This window comes from Salvelinus sp. IW2-2015, linkage group LG4q.1:29 (genome assembly GCF_002910315.2).
Source record: "Salvelinus sp. IW2-2015 linkage group LG4q.1:29, ASM291031v2, whole genome shotgun sequence".
NCBI classification, from domain to species: domain Eukaryota; kingdom Metazoa; phylum Chordata; class Actinopteri; order Salmoniformes; family Salmonidae; genus Salvelinus; species Salvelinus sp. IW2-2015.
Genome location: NC_036842.1, coordinates 65,226,947 through 65,251,327, shown reverse-complemented (window position 1 = coordinate 65,251,327; position 24,381 = coordinate 65,226,947). Strand labels below are relative to the sequence as shown.

Here is a 24,381-nt window from a genome sequence, read left to right as displayed (position 1 = left end):
TCTACTTTAAGAGTTATCTGTGCTGCTTTGTATGGTCTCCTTTTTTATTTCACAGGCCCTAGTCAATGCTACTATTTCAGTCTGTTGTGCTAAACTTTCTCCTCTCTGCTCTCAAACCTTCAAGGTCTCAGCAGTGCGGGGAGGGCCCCTCTATCTGCCCTTTCCCCTATCTATCTGTAGCTCTGTCTCATAACAGTCAGTAACAACTATGTGTTGTTTCCAAACATTAACTGAGTGTCTCACTGTTATGCTTTATCTTAACTCATGGAATTAAAAACAAATGTCTATGGTGGCAATTTCTAAAGTCCTTACATAGGTTAAATAAGGTTATCTCGATCCTATCAATAATCCTGAATCACCACAGATGTCATATATCCTTGTCATCTTTCTACTATTTAAATACAAATCTCCACATGAATTGATAAAGCCAAAATACTGCTAAACATAGCATATGTTTTCTGTACTAATGAAATCTCTCCTTCGGGAGTCCACTGTATTTTATCTAACAATAACCTGGGTTATTCTTAAATCAGTCTCATCAATAATTTAATATATGTTGCATAGTATGGGATCCATTATCTACAGTAATTTACCATCCCTAAGAACTGCAAAATTTTTCTTTTCATAATTAAATTGAATGCTTATAAAATCACTATGTTTCTACCTTCATCTTTTTTCCTGCCCTGTTGGTTTAAAATATGTCCTAAATACTTAACATGAGTCTATCTTTTTTTTTCACTGTTGTATTAATCCCCACCGTCACTCATGCTTTTGGACATATAGCCCATTGGGCATCTCACCCTTATTCATACACGCTTGGCATCTCACCCAGTACATCACATTTGTTCGTTATATCATAGAATACCTGGCCAGTCAAAATTGCATTCACCACCATATATTCCTTATGATCATTTACCAATATAAACTAATAAAATGTGGTTACTTACATCAAACAGGTATCTCACAAAATAAATTTGGATAATGCCAATGTGCAGATCTTTAGTTATTTGCAATTGGTATCTGCTTACCTTTTCTTTTCTTTTTGACCGGTCTTTTTTGTGAGAAACACCGTTCGACAACAGTAATGGTCAATTTGCTGGCACGCCAATGTCCAGCGAAGTCCTTTACCAGATCACGTCGGGTCACCATGTAAAAGGTTGTGTCAATCAAACCTGGTATCAGGATAAAATGTGATTCAGAGTCACCGAATATACTTTATTTATATTTATTTAACACAAGTGATAAATGGTAAATGCAATTTTCGTATATACGGGTTCACTGTATCACCACGCAGGGTAAAGCAGAGAACTGGCTGAAATAGTACAGACATCTTCTTTTATACTGTGACAGAGGTAGTTCCAACTTTAGAGTTGGCCTGTCACAGTAGAGGCTTAGTGTGGTTTAAACTTGCTAGCCTATCGGTGGTGCCCAGGCTGGTCCCAGCCCCACAGCACTCAGGATTCAGATGTCCGGAATGGTGTTTGTGAAGATTGAGCTGAGTTGTCGGTTTCTACACATTCCTCAGTTCCTGTTTTCTTGTTATTCAGCATTTTTCCTACACATTCCTCATGTCCTGTTTTCTTGTTATTCAGCATTTTTCCTACACATTCCTCAACCTTGTGGTTTGCACAGTCGACACCCTAGCCTAGATTAACAACAGCTTTTCTGCAGTCACGCTATGTTTTGTGATTAACATGTCCTATTTCTATAAGGCATATATTTTTGTTAAAAAGAGAACAAAACCATCCTTCACAAGAGGCAATCCGTAATTTAGATTAAGACATCAATGAGCGAGCTAGGACGGAGTCAATATAACTATTTGTTCAGCACATTTGAAATGTACAGCGACACATGGGCCGTTCTTACAGTATTCTCTCTGTACACCAACTCAGAACCATAGGATAAATAAAGGGGCATATAAGCAGACAATGAAAGCTCTTACACTATTCAATGATTACATTTCTCTAAAACAGGCTATATGTGACCAAATTATTAGGGTGATGCACATGGGCTACTAACAGCTTACTACACAACATACACTTAGTATTACTTTCTTAGCTACAGACAGTATACATATCTCCCGGGCATATTACATAATTTATGCAGCAGCATACAGGGCATTTTTGGACTCACCTTGTTGGGATGTGCTCACTTGAACAGGAAGGTGGCGTGGCGGTCCTCCGTGGGCAAATTTTGTCATCAAACTTGGTCAAAGTCGGCATTCTCTAGATTTATGGTGCTTTCAAAACAACTGGGAACTCTGAAAAAAACAAGGTCGAATCATGATGACGTCAGTGATCTTCAGGTTGGAGCTCTAGAAAGAGGCCAGAGTTCCTGACTTGCAATTCCTAGTTGGATGACCGTTCAAAACTTATTTTCCCAGTCGGAGCTCTTTTTTTCGAGTTCCCAGTTGTTTTGAACTCACTAAAATCAGATTTCCCAGTTCGTGGTTTCCAGTTGTTTTGAGCACGGCATGCTGGAATGACAGCATGGCCAATGTTGAATGTTTATCCTTTTAAGCTTGGAAAAGAGACCCTTAAACTGAGACTTGGGACCACACCCACTCCACTGAATAGCAGGCTAGTGATTGCTTTGCAATGCTTGCAGTTAGCCACTGATTCCTTCCAAACTACTCATTGTTGAATTTGCAATTTCCAACTTGTGTAATGTTTATGTCCAATGGCCGATGAGCACCGATACGTTTTATCTATAATTATTTATCTTCATATGACAAGGATTGTAAAGGATGTCAGTAGATTGTCGACTTGATTCATGATAATGACTGCTAGCTTGCTAGCTAATATTTTGAAAGCATGATGTTGACAATCAAAGCTACTGTAGATATGATTTGATGTCATTTTATCTTTGGCCAATTACCTTGAGCCTTCTTGGATGGGCACTTCTAATGTAACTATTTGGCAGCACCCAAGGAGCTTGAATTTTCTAGCTCTCCCCATCGATTTTGCACTGACATAGTGTCTCCATAAGTGAGAACACTGAGCCAATCACGGCGCAACTAGAGAACATTACCACCCTTACGCTCCTTATTTTCCGCTGGCTGCCCCACCACCACAGAAAGCCCTGAGCTAGGCTGAAACACCTGCATTTTGGAGTTGCATTACTCAAGAAAGCAAAAAAGAGACCATGTTTGTATGCAGCTTTATTAACTCAATTAATGTTTTTATTCGGTCTTGTGTGTAGAATAACTCAGCATACTCATTGATAGCCCCTACTTTACTGAATTGGCGCAAGTAATTAAAATACCAGAAATTGCGAAATACAGCATTGCGATAGACTAACTATTTTTGATTACCGATGCAAGGTTTTGACTGTCTACCTGGTGGCCGATATGCCTACCTATGCCTGGCTGTGACCTTCCCATCTCTCTCCCCCTAGCCCGGTCTTTCTTTGCTGTGAAAGACGCAAGAGTTTGTGTTCTTGAAGTAGGCTACAGAAAATAGTTCCCTCCGTTGCAAAAAAATACTGAATCTTAGGAGTCGACGCCGTGATTCGACAGGTAAGGAGTAGAGGAATCGATTTGAGTCGACTCCCCATTACTAATTATACTTCACTCCAGCTGCAATCTTTTTTCGTAAGGGGACAGGGTAGTGGGCTTGATTCCCGGGACCATCCATAAAATGTATGCACGTATGACTARGTCGTTTTTAATAAAAGTGTCTGCTAAATGAGATATTGTTGTGATTATATTATCTACATAGCATACCGCTACCACGTTCAGATAGCTAACCATCATCATTCAGCAGCAACAGACGCCTCTACGCCAGGCTACGACATTAGCTATCTAGCCCTGCCTTCTGGATGGGATGCAGATTGCACTTTAGCTTCTTCATGAGGTTTAACGGCGGTTAGCATCCAATTTGTTGCATTACCAAACTCCCTTATACTTTACTTGAAATAGAAAAATGTACTAAATAAATACCCTACCATCTAACACTATACTCACAAATTTCAAAACTATATAAAATAAATAAACACCCCCCTACTCCACTAATTAAATGTATTTATTCCTACCTCATGCCATCACCCTAAAGGGATTGGACATTAACACATCCTGTAACTCTCCTGCTGTCAAGTCTTGCACACCCAAATACATCTCTGCATCTGCCACCACAACCTCAATTTCCCGAGACTTCCGATCCATTCCTGCAGTACCATTAATAACCATTGCTATAAATGCTAAAAATCCAATCTTACTAAAACGTATTTAACTTTTTGGCCTATCCCTCTGTACTGGTATATTTCTACTACTCACACCACTCCTCCCTTTTAACCCATCTTCCTCTACTTTCTTCACTGCCTCAGCATATGACAACTTCTGCTCTACTCTAACCCTGGAAACCTCAACCTGCCTCTCGCACGGGACATTTCTGATCCCCAGCTCCATGGGCACCCCTACAATTAACACATTCCACTACTTCCCCAATACAACACATTCCTTTGTCTCATGTCCTTTTGCACATTTCTCACACCTTCGACCCTCCCCCCTACACACTGCTGCCACATGCCCATAATCTTGACACCTGTAACATCTTAACGTATTCGGCACATACGCCCGTATTCTATATCCTAAATTCACTTTATCAGGCAAAGACTCAGCTTCAGAACTCAAAAGAACAGACAATGACTCTTCTGTTCCCCCACTCTAGCCACCCTGTCTGCGTTGCATCAAACGCCGAGCATCACATACACCGGGAATCTTTGCCTTCAACTGGTCAACGTTTATATCTACTGCTACCCCAGTTATCACGCCTTTCATTGGTGCCTTTTCTTACTTACCCCCATTCGTTTTACTTTAAGCGCATTCTTCCTCTGCCCAACAGAAACACAAACAATTATCACTGGACCACTTCTAGATRCCYTCACCGATTCCACATGACCCAACAGTGAAACCACAAATTAATCAGCCAAAAGGCAAGAATCCAATTTCTCCATAAACTTCACTCCTACTGTCACAGACTCTTCTTCATCCTGATCCTCTGTGCATACCTCGATCACTTTACCGCACCTACCACCTCCGATACTTCACCGTCATTCACTTCCATTTCTCCTCCTGTCTTCAGCTCCCTCTGCTTACACTTTCTACCATTCTTCTTTGACAAACCATCTCCATTTTTTTCACAATTTTTATCCGATTCAAGCTCACGCTCCTCTTCCCTCACTCTTTTCCCCCATTCCTCCTCCGTTTGTCTCGGCATTGCTTTCCACATGCGAATAATTAACACGAAGCATTACCCCATTAGAGGAGCCAGCTTCCCGTCRTCCCAAGACTCTCACCACCATAAGCGTGGTAAGAAGTGCTGTATGTATATCGTTTTATAATCTTATTTAACTGAATAACACGACCCAGCTCAACTTTCTTCGGCCTCGAGTCCAACGCTTCTTCGGATCACTTTGACACGACAGTCAATCCCTCTCCCCAGTGCCGACCAGGTTGGCTCAATCGGTCATGCAGATTGCACCACATTACATTTATTTAACTMKGTAAGTCAGTTAAGAACACATTCTTATTTACAATGACAGCCTAGGAACAGTGGTTTAACTGCCTTGTTCAGGGGCAGAACGACAGACYTTTACCATGTCAGCTCGGGGATTCGATCTAGCAACCTTTACGGYTACTGGCCCAATGCTCTAACCACTAGGCTACCTGCCGCACGGGACCACCAAATTATTTATTGGCTACATTTAAACTAGTCATCAACACTAGTCTATCAAGTAAACATATTGCACACATCAACTGGTAAATGAGATAAAAGCACAATTTCAGAGGCTTGGATTTTTAGATGCATTGATCCATYGAGCCATAGTGTTGATATGGAGGATTTCTTAGGGTTACCCAATCTGAAATCATAGCAATGCTGCTCCTTGTTGTAAAGTCTTTAAAATTCTTAGCTAATTTAATTACCCACATAACAATACCTACCTATGATGAAACATGATAGATCACCATCAATCTTTGCAGCAAACCCCTTTTAGTCATATTTGTGGAATGTTTTACTAGGACTGTCAAACAAAAAATCTATAGGGCTCACACATGGGAGACCACAATRATGCCGACTCGATGAAAACACAGGGAAATCTGACAAAGCATGAGACACACTCGGTGTGAATAAGGGTGCGTTTCTTCACTTTGGTATGAACATATGGCTGATACTTGCTTAGATTGTTGCAATAAACTATCACGAMGACTGATCATTGCTGAAAACTTATTTAAATTACTATTAAAAAAAAGGTAGTCAGGTTCGAGTTTATTTGGCACATTTGCATAAAACATGACTCATTGAACCAGTTCACCATTAGTTAATGTAGAATAATCAATATGTTGTTATCACTCATTTAAACACACAAATTAACAAGAATATTCAAAATCATAAAAACAATTGTACTCAGAAGACAGTGTTGAATTGGCTACTTCAGAAAACGGTCAACAACATTTATACATGTATAGTACATATAGAAAAGGTGAAAGGAAACACTTTAGGAAARATTTTCACATTCTGCAAAATCGCTTGCAAATACTATTGAGTTATTCATTGACCTGGCACACATTGCACACTTTATACAATTAAGTGTTTTATTTTTAAACCTTTGCTTCATTTCAACATGTTTTTTAAATTCTCTTTTGGTCCAGCAATTGTGTTTTTGTGATGTACAGGGAATTTAGAATCTCAAATGTGCATTACAACCAAACCTTTGTTAAAAAATATATGTAAGACAGTGGTGTTCCAAAAACCAAATCAACAAGTTACTGAAACCATGGCATTATTAGTTCTGTGGGGTGGAAATGCATGTTACAGATGTACAGTGCATTTGGAAAKTATTCAGACCCCTTGACTTTTTTCACATTTTGTTACATTACAGCTTTATTCTAAAATTGATTGAATCGTTTTTTTTCTTAATCTATCTACACACAATACCCCATAATGACAAAGCAAAACTTTTTTTTAAATGTTAGCAAAACAGAAATATTACATTTACATAACTATTCAGAGCCGTTATTTTGTTGAAGCACCTTTGGCAGCAATTACAGCCTTGAGTATGACCCTACACACTTGGCACACTTGTATTTGGGGAGTTTCTCCCATTCTTATCTGCAGAGCCTCTCAAGCCCTGTCAGGTTGGATGGGGAACGTTGCTGCACAGCTATTTTCAGGTCTCTACAAAGATGTTCAATCGGGTTCAAGTCCGGGCTCTGGCTGGGCCACTCAAGGACATTCTTAGTGTCGTTGTCCTGTTGGAAGTTTAGCCTTAGCCCCAGTATGAGATCCTGAGCACTCTGGAACAGGTTTTCATCAAGGCTCTCTCTGTCCTTTGCTCTGTTCATCTTTCCCTCAATCCTGACTAGTCTCCCAGTCCCTGCCACTGAAAAACATCTCCACAGCATGATNCCATGGGATCTTTAATGACCTCAGAGAGTCAGGACACCCGTTTAACGTCCCATCCGAAAGACGGCACCCTACACAGAGCAGTGTCCCCAATCACTGCCCTGGGGCATTGGGATCTTTGTTTAGACCAGAGGAAAGAGTGCCTCCTACTGGCCCTCCAACACCACTTCCAGCAGCACCTGGTCTCCCATCCAGGGACTGACCAGGACCAACCCTGCTTAGCTTCAGAAGCAAGCCAGCAGTGGTATGCAGGGTGGTATGCTGCTGATGATGACCCCTCGTCCTGCTTCACAATGCACTGCTCTCACTGGGTCATTAGGAATTCATTGAAAAATAGGGCTGCGGAATATAAATACCATGTTATATTCTGGCATGGTGTTCAGCCAGCAGGACTGCACAGACATGCATCCCAGACAGACTACTCTGACTGGAGCACTGGGCATTTAAGAGGAAGGAGGGTGGTATGTACGCTCTGGGACAAAAGCCAATGAATACTCCACCGAACAATGAAGGATCCAACAACAGCTTAGCTAAAGCCCTCAAACTCAACTCTGGCCGTGTCTAGACTTGACAGTTCATGCAGCTTTAGTATTCTGACCATGGAATTCCGAACGTGTCATGCATCTACACCTACATTTAAATGCGTCTACAGGCGTTATATTCAAATAGCAGCATGCATTCTACAAACGGTGGAATAGGCGAAATTTGACAATACCACAACAACTGATGGCAGTAGCTAACCTCTGTAGCTAGCCAGCATGCAAGCAAGGCTAAAGGGATTGCAAACAGGTTAGCATAACTCTAGCCAAACAATCTTTTCCTAAATATTAGCTAGAAGGCTAGCATTTATGAGTCCAGCAAACACGTTCCTTACACGCTAGGAAAATATTTCCTCCAAAGTTATAATTAAAAGGTGCCTCTTGGTCCCAAAACACACGTTTGAGACATGTGGGAGTAGTGCTGATGATGTCGCCCACTGTACGAGCTTTCGGTAGCCTGATTGCGTCCGTACTAAGGAGAAATCCGCACAGCTCTGTACACAATCCGACCACAAATCGACTTGTGCGTCTAAACCAGTCTTTTCAATGCGATCTTCGTTTTCTGATTGAAGAAGTCACATGTAAGTGTCAAGTGTAAACATGACCTCCGGAACTCGAAGCCAGTTCCACTGCTTTTTTTTATTTATTCCCCTCTAACCAGGAACTGATTTAGTGGATGCAATTAATTATCAGGTAAAACCAGCAGGCTCCGGACGTTGTAGGGTAAGAGTTGAATAACCCTGGCCTAAAGTCTGCCAAGCCATGTGGGAACCTCCAGCCAGATAGAGTAGAGAAGCATGGCAGTGATAGTCCTGCCAAGTGCACGTTGTGTTATCGGTCTGTGGCCAATGAGTGACAATTCATTGAACAAACACCATAAAACAGAAAGATAAACTTGACTTACGTGTCATAAATGGCAATCACCGTAAAGAGAATGTGGCCTGAATATATCTCACAAACATGATTTGGCTTTGACCCAAATAATGACAAGACAAGGTGTTGTTAGGGAATGGTGAGTATGGACTAAGGACCTTGTATGTCACTCAAGATGTTTCAGAAGTTCCATAGTAGTAGCCAAGAGGCAGCCCTCAGTATTAGCTTCCTGGCATTGGTGTTCTAGTATGTAAACTACAGTAACATAGCTTACCATGTTCGACTACTTTGGTGGAAAAATTCAGTTTTACAGTGAGACTTGAGCAGTTGGAACTGTGGGTCTCATCAGGGTTGGAAGAGTAGATGAAGGATGCAGCCTCATCCCCTTCCTCTATCCCAACTAGAATGAACCTGCCACATAGCAGAATCACTAGTATGGAGAAACATATAGGCACCAGGGTCATGGTCCAAGCTTTCCTTTTCTGTTCACTAGAAATAGTCTGTATCCCTCCAAGCCCAGAGCCCAAAAAGCCCAAAAATATGGCTATGAAAATCATCAACAACATAGTTCATGTCCAGCGCTCATCGGTGCCCTTCTTGCACACGGCCTGAGCTTCTTTATTTTCTTTCTGCGTTTCCTCTCCATCTTTAAAGTCCAGTGTGTTGATCCTTCAGCCAGGCAACTAATCGGGGATCCATTTTCACACACAGAGGAGATCCACAGAGGCAGATGAGGACGGTGGTTGTGTAGTCTAGGGAGTTCCCCTGCAGATCTTTTCTTCAAATACCTGGAATGAAATGGAAGACACATTGTCATATTAACAGGACATAATAAAATCTAATGCACACATATGCTTCAGAAACTTCATGCTTTCCGTTCCCCAATCAAATCAATCTATACTGAACAAAAATATAAACGCAACATGTAAAGTGTTGGTTTCATGTTTCATGAGCTGAAATAAAAGATCCCAGCAATTGTCCGTACTCACAAAAAAAAGCTTATTTCTCTCAAATTTTGGGCATAAATTTGTTAACATCCCTCTTAGTGAGCATTTTTCCTTCGCCAAAATAATCCATCCACCTGACAGGTGTGGCAAGTCAAGAAGCTGATTAAACAGCATAAAAACGAAATAGAAATGTTTTTCTAAAACTTTAAATAAATACAAGTAAAATGGATCTGAAAACTAAACTGAAACTAATAGAAATAAAAACGAATATATAAAGGGAGTGGCTGCGGTTCCGTATTTTCTGGAAACTCAATTTGCCTGGCTAAAGATTTATGCGCATGTGCAGGATCTTTTTTTCCTTAGCTGCTGCGGACGTAGCTGTTGCTCAGTACTCAGCTGCTGCTTTGCACTCCTTGATCGGTGATGAATGCCTTTGTCTGGTGTAGCCTACAAATTTAATGTTATACACAAAAGGACATGGTCGACATGTTTGAACTATTGCATTCCATGCCTCAGTAGGCTATTAAGCAGAAGCGTGATTTCATGTTATTTTATCAGGTGGGGAGTTGAGGCGTTCGCATGCTTCCCAGCCGAAAAAGTTCGGTAGAGTTCGTGCATATATTATGACGATATTTTGTGGTGTTTTGGACTTCATTGTTTTTTATGGTAGTTCGGGCACACAACATTATCCCATCCCTAAAAATCTACTGTTTTTCTGCAAACTCACAGGTCCTGTGATTAGTGGTGGGTAGTTGACTCCAACAGAATTGATTCCTCTATTCCTTGCCCGTCGACTCCCATTCTGGATGTCAAGATAGCGGAATTTTTACAACGGCGGAAACTATTCTCCGTAGACTACTTGAAGAAAACAAACTCTTGCGTCTTTCACAGCAAAGAAAGAGCAAGCTAGCTAGCGAGCGAGGTACACAAAAAAAATTAGCAAACTAGAATGCTATTTGGCCCTAAACAGAGAGTACACGGTGGCAGAATAGCTGACCACTGTGATTGAACCAAAATTACTTTAACTATTTGCGCATCGTTACAACACTGTATACAGACATAATGTAACATTTGAAATGTCTCTATTCCTTTGGAACATTTGTGAGTGTAATGTTTACTGTTCATTTATATTGTTTATTTCACTTTTGTTTATTGTCCATTAAACTTGCTTTGGCAACATAAACATATGTTTCCCATGCCAATAAAGCCCCTTAAATTTAAATTGAGATGGGAGGGGCACAGCTAAGCATACTGTAGGTAGGCATGTCGGCAGACAGAACTGTGCATCGGTAATCAAAAGATGTAGGCTATCGCAATGCTGTATTTTGCAATTTCTTGGCTTGCAATGTCACTAAAGTAGGGGCTATCAATTAGTAGGCTGAGCTATTCTACACAACAGACCAAAGACCAAGACACACACTAGCGTTTTTTCACAGTGAAGAGAAAGAGGAGCAGGCGAGGGAGAAAATCGGGGCAGGCAGAGACAGAACCGGTACGCATAGGCTTTGTAATCTGTATCTAGCAATGACCCGTAAATTCACAAAAAGTATATATTAGTCTAACAATGAGTATGGCTGCTATTCTTCATAATGCCAGTAAATTGAAGTTGAACATAGCCAAAGAATAATTTTTATTAAGCCTAAATGTGCAATAAATAGTATTGCCTATATCTTATTTAATGAAACCCTGGCTGGCTGTTGACGAGCGGATAAGAGTGTAAAAGGTTGCGTCAATCAAATCTGGTATCAGGATAAAATGTGATTCAGAGTCACCGAATATACACTGCTCAAAAAAATAAAGGGAACACTTAAACAACACAATGTAACTCCAAGTCAATCACACTTCTGTGAAATCAAACTGTCCACTTAGGAAGCAACACTGATTGACAATAAATTTCACATGCTGTTGTGCAAATGGAATAGACAAAAGGTGGANATGCTCCTGAGCTCAATTTCAAGTCTCATAGCAAAGGTTCTGAAACCATATTTTCATAAGTAATCTGTTTTTTACTTTTCATACATTTGCAAACATTTCAACAAAAAAAAAACTGTTTCACTTTGTCATTATGGGGTATTGTGTGTAGAGTGATGAGGGAAATGTATTTAATCCATTTTAGAAAAAGGCTGTAACATAAAAAAGTCAAGGGGTCTGAAAACTTTCCAAATGCACTGTATGCTGCATGACACACACAGAGTTGAACAAAAAAAAGTGTCTACTTACAGAAACATGCACATAAATGACAACAATACAAATGTCATTAATAGGCACTTCATGTGACGAAGAGATGCTATTCAAATTGAGTTACCATTACGTCAACAGGTGACCAAGTGAACTATGTGGGGTGGGGGGACACACCACTGCACTTGACTGTGTGCAACAATTTACAAAACAAATAAACAGCAGTAGGACCGACAGTGTAGATGGAGCATAATGTAACATTATAGAAATACCAAAAGAGAGACTGAGGTCAGCTGATACGGCTGTTGAATTTCCAGTATCTTTAAAAAAAAATGTACCTCAAAATACCAGCGCTTCTCACCGCAAATTACTTAAAAGTACATATGACCACATCATACCAATTGCTTACAATGGTTGTTCTGGTTGGTGTACAAAAAGGTAAACACAAAAGTATCTAACAAGAGCAGTTTTAATGAAGACATAAAACCTACAGCCTGTCAACACAATAACTAAAAGAGGTATAATTATTTCTTTTTTTTAACACACAATTTCTTTTTGAAGCCCTTCAAAACACTTGAATGACCCCTCAAAATGAAGTGCTAGAAACTGGAAACAATCAGTTAAATGTGATCAGGTTCTTGATCCATCCCTTGAATATAATTAAAATAAGTGCATTCACAGGCTATAACAAGGTACGCTAAAAATAAAACTTTGAAGTATTGAAGATAATTATTTGAAAGAACAATGTAAAATACGTCATCACAACACTCCAAATTTGTTTTTAAGCATATTTTATGGCAATTATTCTTGACTTTTAAAAGACTTGACAATAGAGAACAAGTGCCAGATTTAATTTGGTCTCTCCCAATTGTCTGTGAGCTCTGACTGGCAAAGCATCCACAATATCACAAATGTTGTCAATCTACTAACTATACGGTTTGGTCAATGACAATTATGGAAAAAAATACAATAAAAACATGACATGCCTAAATTACTTTCCAACAAATTGGAAAGACATTTGATATAACAAACTAAATGAATAMTGAGCCATCAACCAGTTCTCTCCATCAGTTAGTGATCTATTGGATCGATTCTCCATCAGTTTGTTAAATTAMACATCCCTTGACGTGTATCCTTCATTACAACAGGGCCGTCCATCTCAGACTGTGTAGCAGGACCAGGAAAGTGCAGAGACAGGACAGGGCTCGATCCGAGTAAGTCCCCACAATGACAACTATGCAAAAGCACTGGCTCATCTTTCCTTATTTAGAGTTTCCAGTCAACCTCCCATAGTCTTTTAAGATCACAGTTAAAAAAGAATCCCAAAATGAATAGAAACAACTCCTACATTAACAGGTTATAAAAACTGAATCCTGGCAAGAAAAATACTTAATTTTCAAATCATGAAAGCAACTGGTCAGAATACAATAATATTGGATATACTAGACTTCTAAACCAAAATTAAATAAATAAATGTTTATTTTGGCATTCATTAAACAGGTTTCCATCCAACCTCCTATTTTTTTTATTTTTTTTTTAAGTCACGACGGGCCTGATGGAAACCGCACATTTTCCAGTAAACTTTCCAAATGTCGACAAAACAATATGCTACACAAGGTGGGATATTTTTGTGTCAGTAAAATTAATTATCAGAGAAATGTAGGTGGAAATGCTTTTATGCGCAAATAGTGATAGAATAACCATCATATCGAAGTAAACTTGGAGTCACGTGATGACATGTATGGTCCTCCCACTACAACTCGGGAAACCATGCAGTTTATTAGGCTACAGATGAAATAAATTATGATGAACTTCACAGGGTGGTGAAAGTGCAAGGTGATGAGCTTGAATCTCCTTTCCAATAAATATTGAGGGTCTTATTCTGGTGACATGATGACCATAATAATCTCATCATATAGGCTATACCTGCACTGTATCTGCGAGCTGTTGGCTAGAGCGCAAGGGTCAGTACCAGAATGGGCACATCCGCTATATAACGCAACATTTTTTGTGACAAAACAATCTGAGTTGAAAATGCGATGGAAACCCATTTAASTTATATTTTKTAATATGGGAATTTAACCGMCAAAGTTATTTTTATGTACACTACGTCATCAAGCAAAGCCTTTCATCCGCAACAAGTTAATTTCCCGGAAACACATCTCTGGTGGGAAAATGTGCATATTGTTTTTATTCWATTTTTTTGAATATTCACAAGAAAATCTGTAGTCAATTGGATGGAAACCTTGCTTCTGACATACTTGTGTTTTAGCACAAAGTATAAATTTTTTTCTTCCGTATCTCAGGATATATTCACTACATGACCAATAGTATGTGGACACCCCTTCAAATTAGTGGATTCGGCCATTTCAGCCACACCCATTGCTGACAGGTGTATAAAATCAAGCACACAGACATATAATCTGGGAGTAGAATGGCCCGTACTGAAGCGCTAAATTACTTACAATKKGGCACTGTCATAAGATGCCACCTTTCCAACAAGTCAGTACATCAAATTTCTGCTCTGCTAGAGCTKCCCCGGTCAAMTGTAAGTGCTGCTATTGTGATGTGAAAACTTCTAGGAGCAACAACGGCTCAGCTGCGAAGTGGTAAGCCACACAAKCTTATAGAACGGGACCGCATAGCGCGTAAAAATCGTCCGTCCTCAGTTGCAACACTCACTAGAGTTCCAAACTGCCTCTGGAAGCAACGTCAGCACAATAAYTGTTAGTCAGGAGCTTCATGAAATGGGTTTCCATGGCCAAGCAGCCACACCAGCCTAAGATCACCATGCACAATGCCAAGCGTTGGCTGGAGTGGTGTAAAGCTCGCCGCAATTGGACTCTGGAGCAGTGGAACCACATTCTCTGGAGTGATGAATCACGCTTCACCATCTCGCAGTCTAACGGACAAATCTGGGTTTGGTGGATGCCAGGAGAACACTAGCTGCCCCAATGCATAGTGCCAACTGTAAAGTTTGGTGGAGGAGAAATAATGGTCTGGGATGTTTTTCATGGTTCGGGCTAGGCCTCTTAGTTCTAGTGAAGGGAAATCTTAATGCTACAGCATACAATGATATTCTAGACGATTCGGTGCTTCCAACTTTGTGGCAACAGTTTGGGGAAGGTCCTTTCCTGTTGATTTTGATGATTTTGGAATGAGATGTTCGACGAGCAGGTGTCCACATTCTTTTGGTCATGTAGTGTATCTCCACCAAAGCACTGTTCTTGTAACATCAATTCACAGCAAATAATCAAGAACGAGTGCAGGAACAGCATTTTAACACCCCTTCCTAAAACTTAATTCCTAGAATTTTGTTCAACAGATCCGTTTAGATGGGCAGCTTCAAGTGACCATTTCTACGGAAACAATATAATCATGACAACAATAAATAAATGTGAGACACACAAGGACAGGAAAGAAACATTAGGGAATAGGAATCTAGGAAAAAAGGGTGAAATATGAGGATGTTTTTCTTGCTGCCTCAGTGGCACTATGGCCTAGGAGCTGAATTGCTGTTCCAGGCAGCTGCTGGTAAGTCCCTGCTTGTGGTCTCAATGAGACACACAACATTATGAGTTTCAACATTGCAACCCACATAACTATTACTCAGCCATTGTATTGTTGTTGGTAGCGGCGGTTGAGCTCACGCAGCTCTTTCTCCCGAGCACGACGAGCCTTGTTGGACTTAGTGGAGCGGCTGGAGCGTGTGGACTGGGCAGACTTGGTACTGTGACAGCGTGATGAGGCCCTCTTCAGGAGGTTTTGGGAGATAGAGCGCTGCAGGTTCTTCATGGAGGATGACGCGGCCATGCTGACGATCCAGGGGTGCTTCAGAGCCTGGCCTGCTGTTAACCTCTCACTGGGGTCAACAGTCAGCACACGGTCGATGAAGTCCTTTGCCAGGTTGGACACACTGGGCCATGGCTGAGCAGGAAGAAAGAAAGAGGTTTAAATGTTGAGAAACTGCACATTTCTATGCACTAGGGGGGGTGGTCGAATCAAAGTAATTAATTAGCAGAGAGAGTCAWTTTCTCTAGCACACTGGTTGTTACCAGTTCAATTTTGGGGCATGGCTATAATGAACAATACACACAAGAGGGCAGCAGAGTGTAAAGCAGCTACAGTTTAATATTGCTGTACTGTAAGGCTCTGTAAACCTACAGGCTACATGTTAATAGCACAGTAGTAACTTCACAATGTGAACTTAAAGGCCAATTCTTTTTTTGTAGTGTAACATACGGCAACGAGATATTGAGTACAATTTCTGAACCCTAGGATCCAAGGAAAAAGACATGGCCAAGCATGTCTTTCGCTCGTTCAAAGTGCTGTCCAATGATAAAGGACAGGGGGTGATTTGCCCTCAGACTACAGCATAAACATTAGGCCTTTATAAAGGAAGAATAGCTACACCCATGTATGTTACCCCCACTGAGAAGCTGAGCCAGTCTGATTCAGAGTATAAGAAAGGCCCCAAYGCACGCACACATTGAGCATACTGTGGTTGCTTCCAGGATCTCCCGCCTTAAGCTACGTCACAAAGTCACGTAGGGGGGTCGTGTTGAACATTCAGAGATGACATGAGTATTACGCCCAGTCGAGAAACACAGACACATGTTTTTTATTAAAATGAAACCTAACACATAATTAACTGTCTGCAATGCATCCAGAATGAATTTAACATTAAAAAAAAACAACTAAAAGAAATGTAACTTTCGTTTTGATTCTCTGCTGGGATTCAGGTGTTCAACTCTTTTGGCATTATTGGGTAGCTTTCTAACTGTGAGGAATCTTTCTTTACTACAGTGGAGTGACTAAGTGCACTCAAGTGCCCTACTGTACACTTGTTTCTACCTCAGTCAGATGTTACTAGGGCTGTTGCAGTGACCATATTACTGCTACACAAGTCACGACCGCAGTAAAATTCCAAGTGACCGTTGAGTCACGGTAATCTCACTTTATGCACTCTTAGACATGCGTTGGTAGTACTCAACTCACTAACAATCATCAGGACGCTAATGGCCTGGTACTCGGGACTCTATTGTCCCTCTAACCATTATGACGTCAATGCAAATTCAATCMAAAATCACATCAAACACTTATCATCAAAACAGTATGTGGTTTTAAAACTTACCTGTGACTGATCAATTTGAGGAAAGTTAAACAATCGGTTGAAACAGTAGAAAACATGATCTTTGTGGATGTTTCAAAGCCCAACAACACTTTTAAGGTGAGGATTAATTCAAAAACACCCATATGCATATTACAGCCTGTGCATATTAGAGCTTATGCATAGGTCTATATATGAGYCCAAGCACCCCCCAAAAAACTGAATTTAAAATAATGATTGTGCCTACACAATACATAGCCTAGCGCATATTATACATTGCAGAAAAACCACCAAAAAAACCCGAAGATGTCTTTGGTACATAATTACAAWTAGTGTCCAATTGGTGAATTTGTATTTGATTTTGAATAGGGATTGTTTTTACATTTTCATAATTAATAGGCTGACATTACCTGTAGCTACAGAATCTCTCACCACGGTGATTTTCCATCTCCTCCCCTCTCTCCTTCATTCCTTTCTCGAGCACGCAGTGAGAGGGGCTGTCGACAGTTAATTAAATGTTTCGTTGTGAAAACATGTTACTATTGATGTGCCCGAACAGGCTTCACTTGGTTTCCCAAATTAAGCATCGGGTAGCTGCAGGAACAGGATTGTAGAGCTCATGCTATAGAGAGTTTGGGAAGAATGTCACCTTTCACGTAGTGAGAGGCTGCATGCTCCTCAAATAGTGGTTAATGTGTGGARTGAAATAATCGGAGTAGCCTACCCCGGCATCAGTGAAAAACGAACCTGCGGGTAAGTGGCCTCCATTCGCTATTCGAGTGCATACAGACATCTTTTTTCCCATGCCCATTTGATAATGGACCATTATAAATCGAAACAAATTTGACATATTAGTAAAGACAGATTAAATTGAGAATAGTCTGATGGGTGAAAATATGATCGATCACTTGATGAGATTAGCGTGTGCAGCCTGAMGCAAGGAACAGAGTAMGTTTTTTTTTTACTTTCTCAAATCAATAGCCTATAGTCGCATCATGCAGCCCATATATTTTGATTTATAAGACATTGTAAGTTTTGTACCATTCACAACTAAAGTTGCCAAACAGATTTAGAGTTAACATATAGGACCTGTTTCAAATGATCACTTTTACACTCAACATAGTCACTTCATAAGTGCACTCGTTCCGGAATTGGGAAAAATATCCCTTCTATTTTATTTAGCTATAGTAAGAAGTATATAATGGTGTGGGATTTAGAGCATATATTGTTTGCAAAAAGAAGTAGCCTACAGCATGGTGCATAGCCAGATAACATACATTAGGGCAAATGTTCATCTGAAATACATTTTTGTCATWTCATGTTTCTTTAGACMGGACTAAAATAAATKGACTTATTGTGATGGTGTATATTCAATTGATATATTCTACTTTTTTAAATGTAGATGWTCCAAAGGCTCGCATCAGCAGCTTGTATGCGTGGGGGCCTGGAGATGCTAAACGTGTTTGTTAATTACCAGAAGACCGGCAGTCTTTTGCATGACAATAACCAGCTAAGAAAATGTCATGACCGCCACAGCCCWAGATGTTACACCTCCTGAACTGTAAACTGCTGCATTTCCAATCACCCAGCAGGCACACAATATACATATTTTTAGACCCACAGATAAATCTCATATGAGCTTAATATACATGACACATATAGCTCACAGATATTACATCCCCAAACCGACATGATGCTGAAGGCATTTCTGATAATTACCATAATGTCCAATACTCCAAAACAAACTACTCAAATATTTGTTTTAAAATCTACAGTGCCTTCAGAAAGTATTCATACTCCTTGACTTATTCCATTTTGTTGCGTTACAGCCTGAATTCAAATATATTTTATTCTTGCCCATCAACAAACAATACTCAATGGCAAATTGAAAACATGTTTTTAGAAATGTTTGTAAATCTACTGAAAATTAAATAGAGATCTAATTTAATATACAGTACCAGTCAAAAGTTGACACGCCTACTCATTATCAGGGTTTTTCTTTATTTTTACTATTTTCTACATTGTAGAATAATGAAGACATCAAAACTATGAAATAAAACATTTGGAATCATTTAGTAACCAAAAAAGTGTTAAACAAATGAAAATATATTTKAKATTTGAGATTCTTCAAAGTAGCCACCCTTTGCCTTGATGACAGCTTTGCACACTCTTGGCATTCTCTCAAACAGCTTCATAAGGTAGTCACCTGGAATGCATTTCAAGGTGTGCCTTGTTAAAAGTTCATTTGTGGAATTTCTTTCCTTCTTAATGCATTTGAGCCAATCAGTTCTGTTGWGACAAGGTAGGGGTGGTATACAGAAGATGGTCTTTTACCAAATAGGGCTAAGTCCATATTATGGCAAGAACAGCTCAAATAAGCAAAGAGAAACGACAGTCCATCGTTACTTTAAAACATGAAGGTCATTCAATGCGGAAAATCAAGAACTTTGAAAGTTTCTTCAAGTGCAGTCGCAAAAACCATCAAGCGCTATGATGAAACTGGCTCTCATGAGGACCGTGACAGGAAAGGAAGACCCAAAGTTACCTCTGCTGTAGAGGATAAGTTCATTAGAGTTAACTGCACCTCAGATTGCAGCCCAAATAAATGCTTCACAGAGTTCAAGTAACAAACACATCTCAACGTGAACTGTTCAGAGGAGACTGCGTCAATCAGGCCTTCATGGTCGAATTGCTGCAAAGAAACCACATTTGGTTTGATGAGTTCAAATTTGAGGTTTTTGGTTMCAACCGCCGTGTCTTTGTGAGACGCAGAGTAGGTGAACGGATGATCTCCGCATGTGTGGTTCCCACCGTGAAGCACGGAGGAGGTGTGATGGCGTGTAAGGGCTATTTGACCAATAACGAGAGGGATGGAGTGCTGCATCAGATGACCTGGCCTCCACAATCACCTGACCTCAACCCGATTGAGATGGTTTGGGATGAGTTGAACCGCAGTGAAGGAAAAGCAGCCAACAAGTCCTCAGCATATGTGGGAACTCCTTCAAGACTGTTGGAAAAGCATTCCTCATGAAACTGGTTGAGAGAATGCCAAGAGTGTTCAAAGCCGTCATCAAGGCAAAGGGTGGCTACTTCGAAGAATTTCAAGTATAAAATATATTTTAATTTGTTTAACACTTTTTTTGGTTACTACATGATTCCATATGTGTTATTTCATAGTTTATGTCTGCACTATTATTCTACAATGCAGAAAATAGTAAAAAGGAAAGAAAAACCCTTGAATGAGTAGGTGTGTCCAAACTTTTGACTTGTACTGTAAGTATTCACACCTCTGAGTCAATACAGTGATTATAGCTGTGTCTTTCTTTGCACACCTGGATTGTACATTTCYATTTGCACATTTATTTATTTTTTATGATTCAAGCTCTGTCAAGTTGGTTGTTGACGATTGCTAGACAGCCATTTTCAAGTTTTGCCATAGATTTCCAAGCCAAAACTTTAACTAGGCCCCCAGGAACAATCAATGTTGTCTTGGTAAGCAACTCCGGTGTACATTTGGCCTTGTGTTTTAGGTTATTGTCCTGCTGAAAGGTGAATTTGTCTCCCAGTGTCTGTTGGAAAGCAGACTAAACCAGGTTTTCCTCTAGGATTTTGCCTGTGCTTAGCTCTATTCTGTTTCTTCTTATCCTAAAAAAACTCCCCAGTCCTTGCAGATGACAAGCATACCCATAACATGATGCAGCCACCACCATGCTTGAAAATATGAAGAGTGGTACTCAGTGATGTGTTGTGTTCGCCCCAAACATAACGCTTTATACTCTGGACAAAGTTCATTTCTTTGCCACATTTTTTTCAGTTTTACTTTAGTGCCTTATTGCAAACAGGATGAATGTTTTGGAATATGTTCTATTTTGTACAGGCTTCCTTCTTTTCACTCAGTCAATTAAGTATGTATTGGGGAGTAACTACAATGTTGTTGATCCATCCTCAATTTTCTCCTATCACAGCCATTAAACTCTGCAACAGTTTTAAAGTCACCATTGGCCTCATGATGAAATCCCTGAGCGCTTTCCTTTCTCTTAGGCATCTGAGTTAGGAAGGACCCCTGTATCTTTGGGGTGAATGGGTGTAATGATACACCGTCCGAAGTGTAATTATTAACTTCATCGTGCTCAAAAGGATATTCAATGTCTGCTTTTTTTAAACCATCTACYAATAGGTGAMCTTTCTGAGGAATTGGAAAACCTTAGTATTTTGAATGAATTTGTAAACATTTCTAAAAACATAATTCCACTTTGACATTATGGGGTATTGTGTGTAGGCCAGTGACACAAAATCTCAATTTAATCCATTTTAAATTCAGTCTGTAACACAAAAAAAATATGGAAAAAGTCAAGGGGTGAGAATACCTTCTAATGGCCATGTATGTACCAGTACATCGACTGGTATTGGTACCCTCTTCATCACTCACTAATATGTGGTGTGTGTCAGTGTATGTACTGTCCAAGTAAAATTGTCCAAGTAAAATATCCCCATGAGTATATCATATAACGTTATCAACACGTCAAAGGAGGACTGTTCGATAGGGGATTGTAGAATTATTGAGAAGTAGAGAGGACAACAAATTAGTAAGAAACAGAAAAGAAATGGACGAAGGGGGTGTAACGTCATAGATGCTTACCTCCCCAGAAAAGCTGTACTTCCCCTTGAGGATCTGACGGTAGAGGCGCATGCGGTTGTCATCCTCAAAGGGCATGGTTCCACTCAGCAGAATGTAGGAGATGACCCCTAGAGCCCACATATCCACAGCATTGGTGTATGGCTTTCGTACCAGGATCTCTGGGGCAATGTACTCTGGTGTCCCACAAGTGGTCTTCATCAAGCACTCATCACCCTTCTTACGAGTGCTGGCCAGCCCAAAGTCAGTGACCATAATCTTAGAGTCCGCACCGGGGTGATAGTAGAGCAGGTTYTCAGGCTTGAGGTCACGGTGGGTGATGCCAAGTGTATGTAGATACTTGACCCCGTCCAGTACCATCTGTAGGACACGTGTAGCATCACGCTCTGTGAAAGAACCACGGGCGATGATACGGTCAAAAAGCTCTCCCCCTGTAGCCAGCTCCATCACCATGTATACTCTCTCAGCTGTCTCAAACACCTCCATCAGCTGGATAATGTTGGTGTGGCGTACACGCCGCAGGACACACAGCTCTGACTCACATACCTCACGTCCCTCTCTGTAGCGCGTCTCTATCATCTTGATGGCATAGGGCTGCCGCGTGCTCTTATGCTCCACTCGCACCACCCGGCTGAAGCTACCTCGGCCTATCAGCGCCTTAATGTCATATTTGGCTGTGACCCGTGGGTCAAACTTAGCTCTGTACTTGGCTACCTTGTTTCTGCGTGGGTCAGAGGCCTCTGGTTGGCCTGTATTTGTGGGTGCCTGGGCGGCTGAGAATGCTGCCTGGGGCGGGGRAGAGCCTGTTTTCTCCCCTCTCATTTTACTCCCACTGCCGTCGCCTCGGATGAAATGTTTGTAGATGTCGGTCTGGAGGGGATCCACCTTTTTGACCAAGTCTAGCTGGACATCTCCAGGTGGCTCAGGGAGGACCTTGCTCGTCCTGCACCCCATCACATCACAATCCTGTCCCACTGGGACCAGCAGGACATCCTCATCGCCCACGCAACATCCAAGCACTGAAAAGCATCAAGCCACAGGAGGCAGCCAATGTTCTTGAGGAAATGCTGCAGTGGCCCACTGAACCAATCACTGTGGCAGACCACTCAGAAAACAGACTTCACTACACTGTAGTAGACTGATGAAATGGGGCAATTCTGAAAGAAAGAATACAGAGTAAACAATTATACATTTGAAATAAATCTTTGTCCAATACCAAGTTCAACAGCAAAAAAATGTGCATCCTGAAAAATTAGAGCCATTGACTGATTTGACTAAACATTGCCCAGTAGCATTTAGGCCTATTTGCTGTGGCAATGTATCACGTTCTACCTAAACTGACAACCGTTGACTAAAACAAAATAAAATCAAGAATTATGTTCGTAGAATCAACACTGAGCTGTCTGGTAAAAGATCTAGAATCGGGCCTACCAAGATTGCCTATAAAAATAATCGGCATGTGTTGACATACCGCTAAATAACGGTTCACCCATCCCACCAACTACCCCCCAGATCCATATCCATTTACGCTTTAGGCCTGGATACATCGTATACTGACCTTGTAAACGAGGAAAATAGCGGTATTGGCAACAGCCGCCATGTATCAAATATATAATGTATGCACAATTGAGAAAATTATACAATGTTGTCATAAGCTGCACAATGTATCATTTGGTGGATGTAACCAGCAAAATGACTTTGTCGGCCATGATGATTGTAACAAACCTAAATGCCGATAGTAGCCTAGCATTCCTCTATATCATGAACTAAAAGTATAGGCCTAAAAGTTGTTTGAATGTTTATAGTTGGGATTTGAAACAATTTGCCAGATAAAGATAGTGAAGTTCCAAGCCATTATAAGTACATTTATCTTGATCGAGTAGATTTAAGATTTAAAAAATACATTTATACCTTGTATGAGTAGATTTAATCGTATTATATACCCTGAAGCATCAAAACAACATAAAATCTCACCTTATATCAAAGTGAGCTATTTAGCAAGTTAGCTAGCAACATACGACAGCGGGAGTTACAAGGCAGAAGTTCACAACTTGCCAAAGCCAACCTCCTCCTCACCCCACTCTCAGCTGTTGTCTCAGTTTTTTTGGTTCGGATTTTTCAAAGTTGAATCCAGATGATAAAACGGCACACTGCTCCCTTATGGCTCTGATAACGTTTCAAGTAAATTGCAACTAGTTGATGGCTTCATTTTGCGCGTAAAGCAACAACACCGTGGCAAAAAAAGCAGATAGAAGCGCTCGGTCGTTYGCTTCATAAAACGGTGTTCTTGAGTGGGACCACCTTTTTTCCTGCAAACTTCTTTGTTGGAACGACCTCCTCGTCGGCTTGTTTCTACCCCAGAAAATCCTCACGAGTACGTCGTGAGGTCACTTCCTGGATACAAAGAAAAGTACCGTACCAAAGCATATATTTTGTTCATCTAAAATATTACAAGAAAACTGTCAAAAGTGTGGAAAATACATGACACGTTGAAATCGCTCTTGAATTACAGTGTAGGGCAGACCTACCTGAAGTTATTGTCCTGCTAACAAACTCTGTCATAATATTTTTTCATTATTAGGCTAATCAATTAAGTGTTGATGTGGGTAATTCTATGTATTTCAGAATTTTGTTTTCTCTTGATGCTGCAAGGTCTATATCAAATGTAGGCTACTTGAAATGTGATCTGGTGTAA

General features: G+C 40.5%; 1 protein-coding gene across 2 annotated transcripts; it reads right to left on the bottom strand.

Moving 5' to 3' along the window:
* Positions 1–11,800: 11,800 nt before the first annotated feature.
* LOC111962376 (serine/threonine-protein kinase H1 homolog) lies at positions 11,801–24,041 on the bottom strand. 2 transcript variants are annotated; one of them, XM_023985423.2, is made up of 3 exons: positions 23,661–24,041; positions 21,690–22,843; positions 11,801–15,867 (listed from the first exon to the last, which is right to left on the bottom strand). In XM_023985423.2, exons 2-3 carry the CDS (start codon positions 22,638–22,640, stop codon positions 15,550–15,552), a joined length of 1,269 nt encoding a protein of 422 aa, XP_023841191.1. In that variant the 5' UTR covers positions 22,641–22,843; positions 23,661–24,041; the 3' UTR covers positions 11,801–15,549. The 2 variants fall into 2 exon arrangements, with proteins under 2 accessions (XP_023841191.1, XP_023841192.1); XM_023985424.2 differs by having other exon boundaries at positions 23,763–24,041.
* Positions 24,042–24,381: the final 340 nt, after the last annotated feature.